This window comes from Capra hircus, chromosome 1 (assembly GCF_001704415.2).
Source record: "Capra hircus breed San Clemente chromosome 1, ASM170441v1, whole genome shotgun sequence".
Taxonomy (NCBI): Eukaryota; Metazoa; Chordata; class Mammalia; order Artiodactyla; family Bovidae; genus Capra; species Capra hircus.
This window is the reverse complement of record NC_030808.1, coordinates 130,395,987-130,416,749: the sequence shown is the minus strand read 5'-3', so window position 1 is coordinate 130,416,749 and position 20,763 is coordinate 130,395,987. Positions and strand designations below refer to the sequence as shown.

At 45.0% G+C, this 20,763-nt stretch overlaps 1 protein-coding gene across 9 annotated transcripts in view; it reads left to right on the top strand.

Annotated features, from left to right (window-relative positions):
* ARMC8 (armadillo repeat containing 8) overlaps positions 1–15,607 on the top strand; it is a 106,247-nt gene extending 90,640 nt beyond the window's left edge. For 4 of the 9 annotated variants that reach the window (XM_018049961.1, XM_018049953.1, XM_018049950.1 and 1 more), the window contains 5 exons: positions 3,381–3,532; positions 7,652–7,724; positions 7,915–8,023; positions 9,050–9,143; positions 13,040–15,591. In XM_018049961.1, the coding sequence (XP_017905450.1) occupies positions 3,381–3,532; positions 7,652–7,724; positions 7,915–8,023; positions 9,050–9,143; positions 13,040–13,073 (462 nt within the window). In that variant the 3' untranslated portion in view covers positions 13,074–15,591. Of the gene's footprint in view, positions 1–3,380; positions 3,533–7,651; positions 8,024–9,049; positions 9,144–13,039 lie in introns of those variants that run through there. The other 5 variants (XR_001918255.1, XM_018049962.1, XM_018049960.1 and 2 more) reach the window with 5 other exon arrangements.

The following is a 20,763-nucleotide window of genomic DNA, read 5'->3' as shown; positions in this document are numbered from 1 at the left end:
CAACTTCCTGATGAAAAACCCCTTATGCTGAAGACATCTTTTATTTCCTTACTCTCATACATCCCTCTTCCTTATTTCTATCCCATACCCCTTCTTTCTGTTGTGTTTCAATAGGGCAAGTTTAGGATAGACATAAAAGTACAGAGGCTGAATTTCAATAAGGATGTTCATTAGGGAACAGGTTGGGAATTACTTTTCTTCTCTAGTTCCTGGGGTTTATTACAAGATTTTTAACATAGTATATATGACATTTTGTCATAAAGGAAAAAGTCACCTGCACACATATTTTTAACACAAGATCTGAGATAATGGTAATGTTCAACTTTCTGACTTAAATGTTGGCTCTATGGGTGTGTTCATTTCACAGTTCATTGAGCTGTACACTTACATGTATGGAAGAAACTTGCCCAAGATCATCTGTGGAGAGTTGGACCCAAAGTCTAACTGCAGGGCCCACTTCCTTACCCTCTGTGTTCCTGAGTTAAAGCAGTTCATCAGGCTTCAGAAGAGCAGTCCAGGAGACAAGAGTAGTAGGACTTGGGAGCTTTGTTGGAATTTGTGAGCAAAGAAGGTGATAGATTTGACAAAGTGATTTTAGACAAACATTTTAGGTGATTCTTATTGAAATTCAGTAGTGAACAACTATGTTTTATGATGAACAAAATTTGAACACAGAAAAACTATGATCTTGTAGGCATCACTGAAGTTAGGGTAAATGAGATTCATTTCCAGAACACAGTAAAGAAGACACAGTGGTCAAAATAAACTATTCTACATGGAGAGCATAGAAATTTGTCTGTAAAGACAGCTCACATAGAATTCCACTAACTTGAAAAGCGAAGCAAGGTAGAAAGGTGAGGCAAGATTCGGATAGGGGCAAAAGAAAAGACCAACAACAATAAGGTGTTTTGGTAGAATCCAGTGATACCCGCTCACACAGGTTTGGGTAATGGGAAGTGTGGGTGACTATGGGGAGGCTTAAACTGCCTGCTTTTTAGGTAGAAGTTTAATTCTTCTCAAAAGAATCAAAGATAATTCTCTTTTTCTATTTTATTGAGGTATATGAATATACAATAAGGTACATATATTTAAAGCATACAGTGTGGTAAGTTGACATATGTATATGGCATGAAACAATCACTGTGATCAAAATAGTGAACACATCTATCTGTCCTTAAAACAGGAACACAAGAAGTGTTCCGTTCTAACCACTCCTATTAAGCATCATCCTAAAACTGCATTATCCATTTCAGGGGTTTAGCACACTGTTTCTACAAAGGGCAAGGTAAATATTTTAAGTTGGCAGGCTATACAATCTCTGTAGCAGCTTCTTAACTGCGATGTTGTAACCTGAAATCAGGTATAAACAATATGTAAGCAAGTAGATGTGGCTGTCTTCCAGTAAAACTTGATTTACCAAAACAGGTATTGGGTTGGGTTGGATTCAGCCTACAGGCCATAATTTGCCAATTATTACTCTGTATCATTGATTTCCAGTTGTTCACATGAAAGCGTGTGTGTGTGTGTTGCTTTTCTCTCTGCTCCCTAGCTCATGTGTTAAATTGGCTTGGCCCAAGAACTAAATTAGTCTCTTTTAAGATTTGATTTCTTGTCTCCATCAGAATACTCAGTAGGAGTGTGTGGACTTGAGAGCAGAACTGTAGCTCACTATGCCATGCTGGACAAGCCTGAGGATGCGTGGGTGTATTCTAACCTGCAAGAAGGGGAATCACTTGCCTATCTTGCTGGCCTAGTCTATTCTGAGGGTTGTTTCCTGAAATCCTCCCTTCTATCCCTTGTCCTAGTAGGTAAGAGAGAGGTAGTTCTTCTCTAGGTGAATCTGAATTCTTGCCCATAGTTAGAGTCCAATCCTGTTTTTCCTCTTTGCTGTCTCCTCAGTCCTGAAAAATTCAAGGGTGTTGTGCCTGTCAACACTTCTGACAGGCTCACCATGTACCAGGTCACTGAATCTGACTTCTTCCTCAGGTCATCTCTCTCCCACTTGTGGGTCATATCAGGGTCTCCTCATATGATCTAAGCACCCTGGAATAATAGTCCCCCCATGCCTTGGATCATAAATGGTCCATTTTCTGTTTCCTGGGTCCTAGGGACAACCTCAGTACTCACTCCTTAACAATCTATACACTGTGGTGTTGTTAACCCAGGAAAAATATACCCTTTAAGATATTTGGGGGTCTGGGCCATAGGAAGAAAACATCCTCCTCAATTAGCTATAACCTGTAAGTTTAACTAACTAAAGTCTAGCAAAGAAAAAGGTTAAAATTGGAGAAAATATATTTGAATTCAAATCCCATGCCCACCTCTAGTCGCTTTTCTTTGAGTGATTCCTTACTGTGCTCGTGGACTTGGTGTCACTTCCTCCAAGAAACCCTTCCCTGGCCCTTCCCTGCCCTTGTGTTATCACACAGATGGACTTGGTGCTTTCTCAGTTCTGTTTTCACCTCAGTTGCACCACAGTGAAATGTAACTGTGTGTTTGCCTTTGGAGTTAGGGAGTATGTCCTGTTCCTATCTCAGCCTGTTGCTCAGTAGAATGGGCAGAGTTCAGGCACATTACAGGTGCTCGGCCAGTATTTGTGGAATAGCTGGGGCTGGCACTGGCTCACTATCCCTGCCACAGGCTCTTCACCTTTACCTTAATCCCTGCCACCTGCTGGTCTGGCTGGGAGGATGTAACAGCTAACAAGAGTAGGCTCTTTTTCCAGTACCAGGGTGGGCACTGTCCTCAAGAGTGCCAGCTGGCACAGGCTCCCTCCACCCTCCACATGAGGCCAGCCTGCAGCAGCTCCTGCACACATTTTGCTTCCCTCTCTGTTCCCTCTGGTAGGGTTCCAAAAGGTCAAGAGGTCCTCATCTCATGAGGCTAATGGACAGGGTCAGGTCTTTATCTAGAAGGTCATGGGCTTGGAAACAAGTAGCATCTAGGAGGAGGGGTAAGGGGGAGTTATAACACCTACGAAGCTTCTACTCAAGAGACTACCACTTTGAAGAAACCTTATGGGTTAGTAGTAAGATTGCCTCTTAAAAATGAAATTTTCAAGAAAATAATAATAAATTACATTTACCCTTTGGTTTTTGTGATAACATGGCCATGGCTGCCTTTGCCTGGCAGTGATGGCTTACACCCAGAAAGAAGCCTCTGAAGCATTTGGGTTCTTGTCTACCTAAGGCAGACTTTCCTTAGGTGTGGTTACTTTTTTGGGCAGCGACGTTAGGGGATAAGAAATCAAGGCATTCAGAGGGGAACATGTGAGAATCGGGAACATGTACTGCAGGTGGGAAATTGCCCAGGTTCTTGAAGGAGCTTGAGTCTGGGGACTTCAGAACTTTCCTGACCTCCCGCCCTTTGTTCTTTTCCAGACACTGTGCATCTTAGCCAACATAGCAGATGGGACAACAGCAAAAGAACTTATTATGACCAATGATGACATCCTGCAGAAAATCAAGTATTATATGGTAGGCCTTTGTGCCTTGCATGACTCCACTAGCTGCACATTAGAAGGCGAGGACAGGTAGTGCTGCTAGCTCAAAACAAATTGTGCAGAAATTAAAGAATAGACTCCTCTGTAACCAATTCCAGATATCCTCTTCCATCCTGAAAACTGAAACAACACTAATCCCTTGAGGCTTGTACCACTGGGCAGTGTTCCCACTCGTCACCCCATTTTTCACCCTGTCATCTGATTGCACCCTTCTTACGCAGTGAAGAACTTGGGCCCTTGGCCTTCTCTCAGCGCCCCTAATCCTGTCTTCCCTCTAAAAGCTTCAGTCCTGTGCAGATGAACCCTCTAGTCTCTGGTACCTCTGGCTCTTACTCTTTGACCAGTTTGCTTTCAATCATAATCTGCTACCTACCTGTAGACACCTCAGCTATGTACTGCCAAAGCCTTACCCGGGATCTTGTCATCACCAGAAACTGCCCCTTGCCAAAATCTGGACGTTAGACATGCTTCCTCTCTTCATTCTGTCAGTGTCTCCTAGGGAAACCCTAACTGTGGATGAGCCTGTCTTCTCTTTGCCTGCATGGCAGAGTTAACAACTATAGAGGCGCAAAGCCAGACAGACTGGTTTCTTGTTAAATGCACACCTGCGTGTGCACTCAGCACTGCTCAGTGTCCCCCTCTGCTTCTCCAGCGTGCTGGCACCTCCATTCTCCACAAGAATAGGCTCTTACCTTCTCATTCTTTAGACCTCACCTTCTCTTTTCCTCATCACTCCTAGGGGTGACCTCACCTTTTCTTTTATGAAGGGAATAGAAGCCAGAGTCCTTCATTGGTTGCCTATTACACCCTGAATAAAATCCATCTTCCCCCCACCTTTTGCTGCCCGTGAAGCCCTGCATGACCTGGCTCATCTGTGCCCCCAGCTCCTTTCTTTCTCCTCATACCTGTGTTCACACTAGTGAACAAAGGTTCACTTTTTGTTCTTCAGAGAGGCCATGCATGTTCTTTCCTGCCTTGGGACCATCACACATGCCTGCCCCTCTGCCTGGAGCACTCTTCTCTCCATTCCTTCATGGGGTTCCTTCTCACCTGTTGGATCTTAGCTCAGCTGACACTTCCTCCTGCACTCTTGTCTGCGCAGGTTATCCTTTGTTACTGCATCCTATTCCCTTCGGAGCACTTAGCTCAATTATCACCCCTTATAGTTGTTGGTTAGTGAACCTAGTGAGCATAAGCTTCACGAGGGCAAGGATTATGTCAGTTCTGTGTACAGTTGTATATCTGTCACCTCGTACAGTGCCTAGCCTTTAAGTATATGCTTGGTAAGTATTTGATGAATAGAAAAGTACAACTTCAACCAGGAACTCCACTACCTTTCCAAAACCAAATCTATGTAGGATCACCATAATCTGTTAAAGGTTTCTCTGGACTTCCCACGCCCATCGAGGACACCTGTCTCTCTGCTGCTGTTCAGAGCCAGACTTCTCAAGAGCATCTTCTGAATGTGCTCCCTCCTTCCTCACCTCTAAATTCACTACCTAGCCCACTTCATCTGGCCTCCACCCCCATTGTTCAACTCAAACTGTTCTGGTTAATGTCACCATTGACTCCATGATGCCAAGTCCAAAGGTTAGTTTTCTTTCCTCATCTTACCTCATTCACAGCAGATTTCAACTCAGCTGGCTGTTTCCTCCTCCTGGAAACATCCTTTTCCCCTGGCTTTCATGACATTATGCCTCCCTTCTTAGCCCTGGACCCTCTTCTCTTCTCTTCCTCATATGGTCCTGAGATTGATGGTTCAATGCCTCTGTTGCATAGCGGAGGGAGCTTGCAAAGACTGTTGTTTGGCCCCTTTCCTCATGAGATTCTGATTTATTAGTTCTGGGGTATAGCCTGGGCATCAGTGTTTTTTTAACCAACTTCCAGGTGGTTCTTTTGTTTAACCAGAGTGGAGAACCATTGGTTTAGGGAACCTCATCCACTCCCATGGCTTTGACTGTCACCTCTGTTCTTTGGTTTCTGGGCTCCGGTTCAGTAGTCAGTTCTGATAAATTAGTCATTATAGTTTTTACACTGTCATTATAGTATTATAGTCATTATAGTATTTACATTGATAGCAAGCAATGGCCTTCAAAAGCCTTGACAAGAAGCTACTCCGATGGTGTCTACAGTTTTACAAATGCTGGTTGTTTTCTTCATGAGGGGAGCAAGATCCAAGGGCCACATGGAGGGTACACCTCCAGCCTAGACCTCTCAGAGCTCCGGACTCACATGTCCTCCTGTCTCCTCCGCATCTCCATGTGAAGCTTCTTGACATTGATGCTTAAAAATCAGTTCTTAAGTATCTTCCCTAAACCTAAATTTCCCTCTCCTGACCTTTTCTGTCTCAGTATAGTGGCTCTGCCATCTACCCTGTTGCACACCTCTAGGAGTCAATCTTGATTTCTCCAGCTCCTTCACCTCATTAATCCAGTTTGTCAGTAGGTCCTGTTAGCCTTCCCCAAGACCGGTCTGTATGCTGTTGACTTTTTTCTGTCACCATAACCCTCACCCTAGTTCAGGCCACACCCTCTTGTGCCCTGTTGACCATGATAACCTCCTAGACACCTCTACACTGTCATTCCAATCCCTTCAGCCTGGATGATCTTCTAAAAATGTGAATCAGATGTTGTCCCTCCACTACTTAAATCCTTCAGGGCTTCCTGTCGACTCAGTGAAATCCATCCTTCCTCTGGCCTGCAGGGGCCCACAGTTAGCCATGCCTGCTTCTCCACATTTTACTCGGCTTTTCCTTCTCAATATGCATAGCTTTACAATTTCTTCTTACCGCAAACCCTTTCAGGAGCTTTTCCTTCTTCTTGGTGCCTCTTGATTTTTGTATACCTGGCATCTTCCTATTTGTTATTCTTCCTCTGCATAAGTATTGCCTCCTTTAAAGAGATCTTTTCTGTACGTTTCACTTAAAATTAGTGAAAACTTCACCCTTCAGTTTTCTCTATCAAGCAGTTTGTTTTCTCAAAAAAAATTCATTGAGTGAATGCTGGATGTAAATACTTACATGTTGCAATATAAATAAGTTTGTTTATTCAACAAATACTCATTCATGGCCTGATGCTGGGAGTAGATGGTGCATTTTATTCTGTTTTGTCTTAGTGGAGCCCAAACTGGACAGCTCTGTAAAAGCCTTGGCAGGTAGGAGGGAAAAAGAATCACCAGCCATAGAATTCTAAGGAAGGAAACCATGTCCTTTGTCTCTGCTTAGTTTAGATACAGTTTTACGTGGCAAGAAGAGTCCATCCCGGCCTTCAAGAAACTGTTGAGCATATATTGTGTCATTGTATTTCCCAGATATGCATGAGTTATTTAAGTGTACTGAGAACTTTTTTTTTTTAATTGACCAATTGAAAAATCATCTGTATGAACTTCCCTGGCGGTCCAGTGGTTAGGACTCCATGCGTCCACTGCAGGGTACAGATTTGACCTCCAGTCAGGAACTAACATCCCACATACCACATGGTGCAGCCAAAAAATCATCTGTAAAGATGTTTAGGGTCCTCTTTCATTTAAGAAAAAGCACTCTATATGGATAAATAATAACTTAAGCAAAAATGGTTGTACTTTCAGTACATTATTAAGAGAAATCAATGAGAGTGTGTTTTAGAAGAATAAGGAGACTCCTTAAGAATAGTAGAGACTCAGTCAAGTTTTTTATGCTGTTCCTAAAGAAACAGGAGCAATTTGTATCAGATATTCAGTAGCCAAAGAGATAAATATTAAGTGCACATCCATCCAGTTTATTGGCCCTGAACGCTTCCTGATGTAGACAGAGAATAGTCAAAAGCATAGACTTGTCCTAGGCCAGTGTTCCTGTGTGTATGGGTTGAGTTTTGCAGACTGCACCTGTGGCCCTTGAGGTGTTTTGTTTGGCCAGCCAGAGGGTCTCTAAAATTTGAGTGTGGAATCCTGGCAAGCCTGCCTCCCCGGTGTACCAGATTTCCCACCACTCTTTGTTGTCTTTAGCCCAACCTGTTCACTCATTAGCACTAACTTTGTACCCCTCAAGACATTTGGATTTGAGGCCCCTGCTTCAGACTCTTAAGCTATTGGAATTGTCTGTGTTATGTTACAAAAAATTACCTCAAATGAGAGTATCCTTTTTTTTTTTTTTTCTGTTTCTGCATCAAATAGGGTCATTCACATGTCAAATTGCAGCTTGCCGCTATGTTTTGTATATCAAACCTCGTATGGAATGACGAGGAAGGTAAGAGATTGGTGAGATTTGTTCTGAAAAAAATTATGGAGAAGAAGGTGTCAAACAGGAATGGCATCAGCTGCCTCAAAATCCTGGGTAGAGGCACTACTCATTGGGCCCCAAGCACCCAACAAAGTCTCCTAGGTATGAATGAGAATCTGCTGGCCTAGCTAACATGTTGTCCCCACCTTGGAGTCAGCACTGTTCCAGAGTACTGAGCGTGGGGATTGGAGGAGACCCTAGAGAAGCCCTTGCCCTTGAGAGAGCTGAGAAGGAGGATGGTGAGATGCACTTGAAGAAGATGAAAGGTGAGGGTGGGCGGGAGGGTTGACCTTTCACTGTGTGCATGGGGAGCACATAGAAGGACCACAGGCAGGTAAGCTTAATGGAGAAGAGGGTGGTTGGTGAAAAGGGAGAGCTACACCGTGCCTGGGGAGGCGATGTGTGTGAGCAGGCCTCTATAGCGCTCCACCTTGACTGCATTAGAATCACCAATTAAATCAGAATCTCACAAGTGGTTTTTTAAATTCCCCATGTGATTCCAATGAACAGCCAAGGTAGTGAGGAGCTCAGTGGGCCTCAGTGTTGGATTGGCTGCATGAGCATCACCTGAGGGACTTTGTAAAATGCAGATTTCTGGGCACCACCCCTGGAGATTCTGGTTCACTGAGTCTCAAGGAGGTCAGTGCATGAGTGAGTCACTCTGGGCTCCTCAGTGAGGAGGAGAGAATCTGGAGGAATTGCACTTTGCAGTCGGTCCAGAACAAAGCAGAAAGAGGAGGAGCTGGGTTCAGTGTGCCGGCCAAGAGACCACATGCCGGCCCAGGTGCCAGGGAGACAAGCTGCCCTCAAGAAGATCCTAATCTAGTTGGAAGACAGGACAAAGCAGTGTGGAATTAGAGGTGCCATGGTCTGAGAGGCAGCAGGAAGTGCTGGGAAATCAGAGAAGAGTGGGAGGGAATAGAGGGGTTGGGAAAAGGGACTGGTTTGGAGTAGAAAGAGCCTGGCCAAGTCTGTCCAGAAAAAAATGATGAAGATGAGGCCTGATGACAGGGCCTTGTGCCCAGCTGAAGACTCTGGCCTTGACCCTGTGGTCTGTGGAGAAACTGATCAAGCAGCAGAACCGAGGGAGCAGGGTCCAAGAGGCCAAGAAACCAGTTAGAACACTGTTGGAGAATCCCGGCACAAGGAGATTGGGTTACACTGGGGGGAGCCAGTTTTGGGGGGATGGAGGGGGCAAGAACACGGATAAGGCTCCAGACTGTTGGCTGCACATTAAAGAGAGCAATGGCCTGGGTAATATTCCCAGTAACCTGCTAGCTTTCATCTCTCAGGCTCACAAGAACGCCAGGATAAATTACGAGACATGGGCATCGTAGATATTCTACACAAACTGAGTCAGTCACCAGATTCAAATCTTTGTGACAAGTGAGTATCAAAGTTAAAGGTCTTTGCTTTGGGGTATGTTGAATTCTTTGATGAAAGAGTTTAAATTGCTTAGTAAGCCACAGGGTCAAACTCTGAGTCTGTTAGATCCTTGGCTTCCCTTTTCAGTAATCTATGAGCCAGCTGTGTGACATCTGAGTAAGAGATAAACCAATAATTGGCAGATTATTAAAGATTTTCATCTCACTGTGAATGAATGTGAGCCTGAACCACCATAATGGGAATCTGGAAAGGATCCTGAGGCCATTCCCTTTCAGTCTCTTGATCTTTAGAATAGAAAAGCATGTGGCCTTTTGGAGAGCAGAAATGAGGGCCAATTACAAAAGCATTAATTAGCTCAGAACCTCACTAAGTGCCTGCCTTGTGCCAGCCCAGCCTGGCTGCTGGGGCTGTAGCTGTGACCAGTAGGGAGTCCCTGTCCTTAGTGAGCTCACCATTTACTAGAGGAGGAGAGAGTCACAGTCTGAGACCCCTCTAACCTCTAGATAGCCAAGAATGTTTTTCCTGGCTGTGAACACTTAAAATACAGCCTCCACGTTCCAGCTCACTTTCATCCTGCAGACTCTTGAGCAGGTCTCAGAGTGCTCCGTGGTCTGGCCCTGCCTTCCTCATATCCCCATGCCCCCATGCCTACTCTGTGCTGCAGCCACACCTGCCCTCTTACAGGATCACACCTTTATGTGTTTACACATTCTGTTCCACCAGATTTTCCATCCCAGGCTTCTCTCCTCTGACTTACCATTCATTCAACAAGTACTTTTTTTTTTTTTTAATACTGACCTCTGCCAAGCATTGCTTTAGGCATCAAAGATATAAGGGTGAATAAAATTGATGAAGTCCTTGCCCTCGTGGATGTTCTAATACAGAAGACAGACAATAAGCAAATGAATATGTAATGTGATCACAGATAATGAGAGGTACTGAAGGTATAACCAAGATGAGGGGATGGAAAGTAAGAAAGTTTCTTGTATAAATTAGTCAGTAAAAGCTTCTCTGAGGATGTGACATTTGATCTAAGACCTCGGTGAAATGAGAGGGTCTGCCCAGCATGATTAGAATAGTATTCCAGACAGAAGGGACAGGGGGTCAAGGTCCTGAGGCAGGAATGAGCTTGAGCATTCAAGAAACAGAAAGAAGACCAGTGGACTAGGGAAAAATAAGTGGGCGGGAGAGTGAGAAGTAGACGCAGGGAGGCAGTAAGAGCCTTGTAGGCTGTAGCATGAACTTTGGCTTTTATGTAGAGTTTAATAGGAGGTCATTGGAGGGTTTTGAACGGAAGAGATAGTATCTGATATGGTTCTGGTGGCTCTGTGGAGAGTGGTTGGCAGTAGGGCAGGAATGGGAGCAAGGAGGCCAGTCGAGGCTGTTCTAGTTGTGTTAGGTGAGGAGGGAGGGAGGCCGTGGTGGGAGTATTGAGAAGTGGTTGGATTGAAGATTTAATATAAAGGCAGAGCCAACAGATTTGCTCATGGATTCGATGTAGGATATTAAAGAGAGGAAAGGGAAATGCCTCGAGTGTTAGCCTGAGCAGCTGAAGAGAGGTCTACCAAGATGATCATTTGCCAAGATGCCAAAAAGAAGAGAAGAGAAGGATAATCAAGTCTTGGAGAATCAAGAGTTGTCATTTGGTGTGCCAGCTTTTGGATGCTATTAGCCATCCAAGGGACTCAGGAGAGGGGCTGAAGATATGAATTGGGATAGGATATCAACCATGGAGCTGCCTGGAGTCACCTAGGGAGAATAAACAAGAGGAGAGAAGACAGAAGGGCTAAGGACTATGGACTGGGATACCGCACATCCACCCCAGCATTTAGAAGAGAATGATAAAGGTCCAGCAAAAGGTCACAAAGAACAACCACTGGGAGAGGCAGAGACCTGGGCACATAGTGTCCTGAAAGCAAAGATAGAGAACGCTTGGACAGTGACCATCCATCCTTCAAATCAGGTTGTCACCTCTGTGGAAAAGTCTTGCCAGATCCATTCTGCACCCTGGTCCCCAGACTTTGCTAGGGGCCCCTCTGTTCTCCCATAGCACCTAGAGAACACACCACACTGTGCCTTGCTGTCAGCTTGCTTATCTGCTCCAGGGAAGGGAAGAGGCACTTGTTTAAGGACTCCTCGAGTAAGTGGCTAGGCCAGATAGAGCACACAGAGTTGGGCTCTTGCCTCCCTGAAGCTTGGTATCCAGTGGGTTAAGGAAAACAGATCCCCAAGCTGCTGCTCAGATGAGTGTCGCGTCGAAGGCACTAAGCAGGATTTGAGCTCCACCCTGAGAGTGGGAACCTCCGCCTCCACAGCAGCAGTAACGGACTCTGTCAGCCCATCTCTTCTGGCCAAGAGCCAGGCTGTTCCAAGGGTCTTTTCTTGTGTTTGTTCAGAAATTAAAATAGTTCTGCTTAAAACCCTCTCTGGAACGACCTGAAAAGAGACCTCACCAGCATGAAGTGGGGTAGGTTTAAGCTCTGGCCTAATATTACTTAGACCAGTCTAGTATTGTTTCCCAAAACCTGCGTGGTACATATGTTTTCAGCTTTTCTTAGACCCCATGAAAAGAATCAAGGTCCAAGCTACTCTACCTCAGTCCGTTTAAGGAAAGGTGACCTTGCCTTAAAGCCATCCATTGGAAGGACTCCTGAGATAGTAATAGGTAGCAGAAAGATCACAGGGGCACAGTCTCTGAGGTCCAATATAATCAAACATAGCCAAACCCTTAGAAAGATCCACAAGGAGTCTGATTTGGCAGTTTTAAAGAGTAATGCAGAACTTTGATCAAGACCCTCACGTAGACATTCCCACCATGGCACAGTTTATGATCTAACTGCAACATCTCTAAGGTTCTTTCTGTCTTCAAGGCTGTGTGACCTTTTGACTTTCAGACACTTAACAGATGTGGAGTTATTGCCAACTAGACCTCTCCACCCCAGGCTCAGAGGGCCTCGAATTTGTAAAGTTATGGCTAATGAGAGGTAGTCTGTGGCATTATTCAGAAACTGTTTCCTAGGAAAACGACCTCATAGAACCCAACTCGCTCATAACTTGGAACGGTTTTTATGGAGCTTTCTGTTCTAATGGAGTGGACTGCTTGCAACGATCATCTTTATAGAGGCTTAAATAATTGCAGGAGTATCCCTGAGCTGATTCCTTTTAAGACTATAGATTGTATCCATTACTACACCAAAGAAACTGTGCTTGAGTCCAGCTCTTTGCATGCCCTGTCTGCTTTGCTATATAGCTAATAGTAACAGAAAATTTTAGCCTTTTCTTCCCATAACTTAGAAGGGGAAAGAGACCATTGCTAAAACCTGACTTCCACAGTTGCAGCCTTGACCAAGCACATGATGGGAGAGTAAAGGAGGCCTTCTCAGTCCCAGGTCAAAGGAAGGCACTTCTGCAAGGATCGGGACAGGTTAAGACATGGCCTACATTGCACAGTTTCCTCTTCATCTAGCTACCTTCCCCAGTCACCATAACAACCCACATCAGGCATGATGTGAAGGACAGGATAAAATCGTAACCTACCTCCCTCAGGTTTGAGCCATGCGACAGCCTCATCCCATGAGCTCTTGGCCCCTCCCATGCACTTCCTAATCAGCACCTACTCACTCCTGCCTAGGTCAGGTTTGACAAAGGAGAACTATAGAATGTCCATGAGTTGCAGCAGCTGTAAGGACAAGAGCAGGACTACAGGAAGGGGATGTAGCCAGCATGAGTTTGCAGTGTGTGCTGACCACAGATCTCTGTCCCTTATATAGTAGGTGCTCTGCTGGGCTCACCCCAGTTCCCTTGGGGGAACCTATTTTTTTTACTTTCCCAGCTGCCATCTTTGAGCCTTGAATACACTTCTGACATGATGGCTAACAGGAACTCTGTGATTCCAGGGCAAAGACGGCGCTGCAGCAGTACCTGGCGTGATGAGAACACCCCGGGCACCTGCGGGCATCCCACATCCTTGTTAAAGGAAGTACCGGAACTAGCCTCATTTGATTCCTTCTATTTGCACAAGTCACCTTGGACTGCAGGGAGCTGTTTTGCAAAAGCAGTTTGGTAGGCTTAGATCTCAAATTCATCTTGAGAACATTTTTTTGAGGTAGTAATTTCCTCAGAGGACTATTGTGTTTTGTTTTGTTTCTTTCTGAGCTACCTGGACTCTTTATTAGAACAATCAATTATTTTCCTTTGGACCTACAGTTTTTTGCCTATGCTGCAGCCACTTTGTGAGTGAGAATGGATGTGTGTCTGCACACACACAGATGTGTGTGTGTGTGTGTGCGTGTGTGGATGAAGGTCAGGATGAATGAATATGTGTATGTGAGGGATACCTCAAAGTTTTCTTTTCTTATTTTGTGTGAAAATCTCTTTTCTACAGATTTTCCAGGGTTTAAGCATTGCTTGCTGTATAAAAAAAAAAAAATTACTGAATTATATACAGTTTGAATGAAATGTTATTTTAAAAACAAAACAATTGTTAAGTGTTCCATAAAGTTTATGTTGAATTTTGGTCAGATGAATATTTGTAAGTAAAAAAATATATGCATTTCTGAACCTCAACTTACATAGATTTTCTTTATAAAAAAAAAAAAAACACACAAAAAAAAAAAAAAAAAAATTAAAAAGAAAAGGTTGGCTATAGTTGGCCTGAGTAACAGGCATGATATATGGTGCTGTGCAAAATAGTAAGCTAGCATCTTACTGCCGTCAATATCAGCAGGTACAGAGCCTCTTTTCAGACTAATTCAATAAGCTCTCAGGCTTCCAAGTCAGATGGACAGGTTGGAGTGGAGGCGACAAATACAGACATCAAAGGGAAATGTAACTACTGATAGTGGAAACCCAGCCATGACTGGTGGACTATGCTTGGCAGGAACTGGGCACCAAGAGCCTCCCAGCTGCCCTAAACCCTGTCACTGGTGTAGCAGTAGATGGCAGGATTTAGATCCAGTCATGGAAGCTTGTGCTCCAGCTGAAGTAGGTCACCACTTCTTGGAAACAAAGTCCAATCACCTTGTGCTTCCTGAAACAGCATATATCACTGTGAAACTAAAGAATGTCCTACAGACGCATCTATAGGAAGAAGCAGAGAACAGAATAGTTTAGAAAGCTGTTTTTCTCTTGGCTGTACTCAGCAAATTCTATATACTTGTCACTCAGGACTGCTATTCAGTGTGTTTTTGTAAAGTGAGATGGAAATTTTAGTAAATGATATGGCTAACATCTTTTACTGCATGAAGCCCAAAGCACTGAAGTTTGAGACAAGGGAAGGGGGTCCCCTTGGGAGGACCGAAGATGACCGCTTTTTCCAATCAGGACTGCTTTGCCCTTTGGCAGCCCTTAGCTTGGTACCTGCTCCAACTTCTGGGTCAGCTTCAACATGATTACTCCTGACTGTTTGAAGGTACAACCAACCTTCCATTTCCCTTGGCTATAAGAAGTTCAGAGGTACCGTGGCCAGGAAGCAGGGTCTATGCTCAGAAGCTTGCCCTGAGTTTGTGCACCCGATGGGCTCCCAAACCTGCCTGCCATTCCTGATGGAGCTGCCGGTGGTGCAGCCACTCCATCACCAACCTGCTCCTTCCTTGGAAGATTTAAATATGTTTGATTGCAAATGAATGTTTTTAAAATGTATTTAATGCCATTTATTTTTTTCTGTTCTCAACATGACCACCCAAGATTCAAACACAGAGATTTCCAAGTTGTATTTTTTCTTTCAGAACATTACTGATTTTAAAATCTGTCCCAACAGGGACTTGGGTTTTGTGCAACCATCAGAGTGCTAATGTGCAGAAGCCAGTTTAAAGAAAATGGAGTGTTCTGGGGGTAAAAGCCTTATTTAGGCCCACTCACTGACATTTCTAGTACTGAGAAAATATCCTTGGTTGGCATTTGTAACACAAAACACTATAGAGTTGGTATTTTTAAGTACCAGGTAAATATAAATAAACCAATAATGAATTGCTGAGACAATCTTGAACCCAGATAGCGTTAGAAAGCTGAAAGCCCAATGAAATGACACTTTGACACTTAAACTCTGTGGATAAATCTTGCCTGTGGCTATAAACAGATGGTCAGAGGAAAAGTGCTTTATGATAATTAACTTTTCTGAGTTGAATGAAGGAAAATGTATTTATTAAAACAAAGCTGTTGGCTGCTTTATGCAGATGCAGTGTTCTGTCTGCAAGGAAGTGGGGGGAATGGAACGTGGGCTTGTGTCTCCACCCAAGTTCTTAACTAAGCTTCTCGCTCTAATACTGCATTCTGTTTCTCCGTTTGTGCCCTGATTGTAACCCAAAATTTATGAACTAGAAAAGAATGTCCAATTTAATAAGTTGCATTTTTTTTCCTTAAGCACTTTATGCAGAACAATACGTGTTCTTCTGGTAGTGTTTGGATAATATGATTTTAACACATGCTAATAAAAGCCAAGAAAAAAGCATGGCAACTTCTAAAAAGGAGTCTGTTTTCCAAATATCTAGAACAGTAGGAAACATTAGAAGATGATGTGGACTGACTTGCAAAACCCGAGATTCTTGATGATTGAGAGGCTGGGAAGTGACTGCATTTCAGAGATGAGCTAGTGCCCTAGGGTAACTGTGGCTTCCGGGAGCCTCTGCAGCCATCTGAAGCCCCCTTTCCCACTGACAGGTGCCCACTCCAGGGCTCCCCCTCCGTCCTCTCCTCTTCTCTTTCTGTATGCCACTCCCCCGCCAGCGCCCGCTGGACTCAAGCCCGGAGCTTAGCAGATGACCACCTACACAGATGTTCTGCATTTCCAGTGCGCCACCTTCCCCTGCTCCTCCGTGTCTGAAACGTAGGGACATGCCACCTGTCTCTTGGCCTCACTAGAGTCTGAGGGAAAGCCAAGGATGCCTGCCCTAGAGCATGAGGGGAAGATGGTGAGGTGGTTGGTGGGGGAGGTGATTCCCTGGCCACAGGGGGAGCTTGGAGGCAAGGCTTGGGAAAGCAGGGACTGACCACTGATCCTGCTGGAGAGCTGACAGAGAAGTCCCGGGACCTTGCCACCTGGGGTGGGGCTAGTGCTGCCCCGGACCTGCCCCTGGCACTGACCTCCTTGGGTGCTGGGCAGGAGGCATGTGTCCATTCCCAGCCTGAGGAGGGTTTTGGTCTTGACCTGGCTTCAGGGCAAGCTGAGGGAGCCATGCTATGGCCCTCCAAGTGCCTTCCTCCCTCTATCCCTTCAGCACCTGGCCTTGGCCTTGGCTCTGCTGGACAGTCAGCCCCCTGGCTGAGTGGAGGGCCTGAGACAGACAGGCCACCTCCTTGACTTAGTGGGGCTAGGCCTGCCCTCCACCGTGTCGGGTGCTCACACCCAGGAGAAGCCTTAAGGCCTAAAACGGTGCCCACCCCGCAGGCCCGGGGTGTCTACCAAGGAGTTCCCTCCTCTGTTGGTGAGCAGACATTTCCATCACTTTCAGGAGCTTCTCTTCCTCTCTCTCCACCTCACCCTCATTCCTTCTGCCAGGAACCGTCTGGACTCTGAGAAAAGAAGCACCCTTGTAATGGAAGGGGTGTGTCACCACACCTCCTACCCCAGCCGTGTCACCTGTGTCCTCCTGCTTTCCCCATCCCAGCCCTGCCATCCCAGCCACATCCTGGGAAGGCTGCAAGATCATCACAGATACCGACACACACAGGCCAGTCCCTCCACCTGCTCTTCTCTCCCCTGCTTTCAGAGGCCTCGGTCACTCCATTTCTCACCTCACCTCTCTTCAGGGATGGAAGCTTGGCATCCCAGCTTCTGGGGAGACCAGATAGCTGTCAACTGGGTGTACCCCAAGCAACTCATTCAGAGCTAAACAACACCCATGGTGTGGAAGACCAAGTGTGGGGCTCTGGAGCCAGCTCAGAGGTGAGCCCAAACCAAAGAGCTGCCCCATCTTGAGACCACTCACAAAGGTCAGAACAGAGCCCCTTGGTGGCCTCTGTGTCTGGGGGGATCTGCCTTGGCGGAGTCAACTTTCCTGGCAGAGTCTGTCAGGGAGGGCTCCACTGAGTGTTCTCACGGGGCTTGTACTGATGGTGTTGAGTATGATGGGCAGGCAACTTTCCATCCAGAGGTGACCCAAGGTCATGGGAAACACCAAGACTCTACGCATGTACATCACCAGATGGTCAATACTGAAATCAGATTGATTATATTCTTTGCAGCCAAAGATGGAGAAGCTCTATATAGTAAGCAAAAACAAGACCAGGAGCTGACTGTGGCTCAGATCATGAACTCCTTATTGCCAAATGCAGACTTAAGTTGCAAGTAGGGAAAACTGCCAGACCATTCAAGTATGACATAAATCAAATCCCTTACGATTATACAGTGGAAGTGATAAATAGATTCAAGGCATTAGATCTGATAGAGTGCCTAAAGAACTATGGACAGAGGTTCGTGACATTGTACAGGAAGCAGGGATCAAGACCATCCTCAAGAAAAAGAAATGTAAAAAGGCAAAATGGTTGTCTGAGGAGGCCTTACATATAGCTGAGAAGAGACGCTAAAGGCAAAAGAGAAAAGGAAGGATACTCCCATCTGAATGCAGAGTTCCAAAGAATAGCAGGGAGAGAGAAGAAAGCCTTCCTCAGAGATCAATGCAAAGAAATAGAGGAAAACAATCGAATAGGAAAGGCTAGAGAGCTTTCCAAGAAAATTAGAGATACCAAGGGAACATTTCATGTAAAGATGGGCACAATAAAGGACAGAAATGGTATGGACCTAACAGAAGCAGAAGATATTAAGAAGAGGTGGCAAGAATATACAGAACTATATAAAAAAGATCTTCATGACCCAGGTAACTATAATGGTGTGATCACTCACCTAGAGCCAGACATACTGGAATGCGAAGTCAAGTGGGCCTTAGAAAGCATTACTACGAACAAAGCTAGTGGAGGTGATGGAACTTAAGTTGGGCTATTTCAAATCCTAAAAGATGATGCTGTGAAAGTGCTGCACTCAATATACCAGCAAATTTGGGTAACTCAGCAGTGGCCACAGGACTGGAAAAGGTCAGTTTTCATTCCAATCCCAAAGAAAGGCAATGCCAAAGGATGTGCAAACTACTGCACAATTGCACTCATCTCACATGCTAGCAAAGTAATGCTCAAAATTCTCCAAGCCAGGCTTCAACAGCATGTGAACCAAGAACTTCCAGAAGCTCAAGCTGGATTTAGAAAATACAGAGAAACCAGAGATCATATTGCCAACATCCATTGGATCATCAAAAAAGCAAGAGAATTCCAGAAAAACATCTGCTTTACGGATTATGCCAAAACCTTTGACTGTGTGAATCACAGCAAACTGTGGAAAATTCTTCAAGAGATGGGAATACCAGACCACCTTACCTGCCTCCTGAGAAATCTGTATGCAGGTCAAGAAGCAACAGTCAGAACTGGACATGGAACAGCAGACTGGTTCCAAATCGGGAAAGGAGTACATCAAGGCTGTATACTGTCACCCTGCTTATATAAATTGTATGCAGAGTACATCATGTGAAATCCCAGGCTGAATGAAGCACTAGCTGGAATCAAGGTTGCTGAGAGAAATATCAATAACCTCAGATATGCAGATGACACCACCCTTATGGAAGAAAGCAAAGAAGAACTAAAGAACCTCTTGATGAAAGTGAAAGAGGAGAGTGACAAGTTGGTTTAAAGCTCAACGTTCAGAAAACAAAGATCATGGCATCTGGTCCCATCACTTCATGGCAAATAGATGGAGAAACAGTGGAAACAATGGCAAACTTTATTTTGGGGGGGCTCCAAAATCACTGCAGATGGTGACTGCAGCCATGAAATTAAAAGACGCTTGTTGGAAGGAAAGCTATGATCAACCTAGACAGCATATTGTAAAGCAGAGATGTTACTTTACCAACAAAGGTCCATCTAGTCAAAGCTATGGTTTTTCCAGTAGTCATGTATGGATGTGAGAGTTGGATTATAAAGAAAGCTGAGTCCTGAAGAATTGATGCTTTTGAATTCTGGTGTTGGAGAAAACTCTGGAGAGTCTCTTGAACTGCAGTGATATCCAACCAGTCCATCCTAAAGGAAATCAGTCCTGAATATTCATTGGAAGAACTGATGCTGAAGTTGAAACTCCAGTACTTTGGCCACCTGATGGGAAGAACTGACTCACTAGCAAAGACCTTGATGGTAGGAAAGATTGAAGGTGGGAGGAGATGACAGAGGATGAGATGGTTGGATGGCATCACTGACTCAATGGACATGAGTTTGAATAAACCCCAGGAGTTGATGATGGACAATGAGGCCTGGCATGCTGCAGTCCACAGGGTCACAAAGAGTCAGACACGACTGAGCGGCTGAACTGAATTGAACCCAGTGTCACAGGCCTTGATCCCAACCTCTACAGCCTGATTCTTCCTTGTGTCCCTGGCCCCAGCCCTGAAGGGCTCATGCTACAGACTGAAGGACAGAGTAGTGTGCCCATAAAAGACAGTTTGTGGACACAGACTGTCCATTTAGAGAGCTTCTTCAGGTCATAAGCACAAAGCCACCTCATGAGAAAACCAGCCATTTACCTCATGGTGTAGGAGAACACAGCCTTTTCCCAAGTCAGAGAGGAAAGAGTAAGCCCAGGTTCAGTGCATTTACAATAAACCAAAGAACAAACCGGTTAAGAAGGAGTAGCCGGGATGTTGCTACTCACAGGAGTAGTGATAGTTACTGAACACGCCTGTGACCCATGAAGGAACAACTAAACCAGGCAATTGAGTGAAAGCTGGTGCCACCACGAGGAGCTCTCAGGTTTTAAAATTAGTCTTGGTGATTCCCTGGTGGCCCCATGGATTTGGAGCTTTCACTGCTGGGGTTTGATCCCTGGTTGGGGAGCCAAGATCCTACAGGCCCATGGTGCAGCCAAACCAAAAAAAAATTTTTAATAAAATACAATTCAGCTTTAGCCAAAATCAGAAACCCAAGAAATGAGGAGAGGGGGACATTAAGAAAATTAGTTGAACCCTGGTTCCAAATGTAACCCCCAGGCACTGTTTTCTGAACATGTTCTGATTCATGGAGAACCACAGATGGTGAATCAGCTTATTCCAGGACTGCCCGTTGTAACCATGGCCTGAATTAAAGCTGATTTATATCTGCCCCCATAAGCCCTGAAGTGTCACGTCCAGTCCTGTTGCACTGATTTCAAGTTCACTGCTACCAAGTTAAGCGCTAACATTGTTTCATCCGTGGGACTTCCCTGGTGGTCCACTGGCTAAGACTTCATTCCCAATGCAGGGGGCCTGGGTTCAGTCCCTGCTTAGAGAACTAGATCCCGTCTGCTGCAAGTAAGAACTGCAATTAAAGATGCTGCATGGCAGAGTGAAGACTGAAGCTCCCAAGTGCTGCAAATAAGACCCGGCACAGCAAATAAATATTTTTTAAAAATTTTGTCTAAAAAATAAAATCATCCATAATGTAGATTTATTCCTGGGGGAGACACTGTCCTCTAGCTCAGTAAGTATCTCCTGAGATGACATTGTGTCACAGCAGAGTTCAATGACTGATGTCCATTTATTTTCTAAAATGTCAAGGATGGCCCCCCAAAAGTACATATTCCACATTCATACTGTTTAGTAAGGCAGGAAAC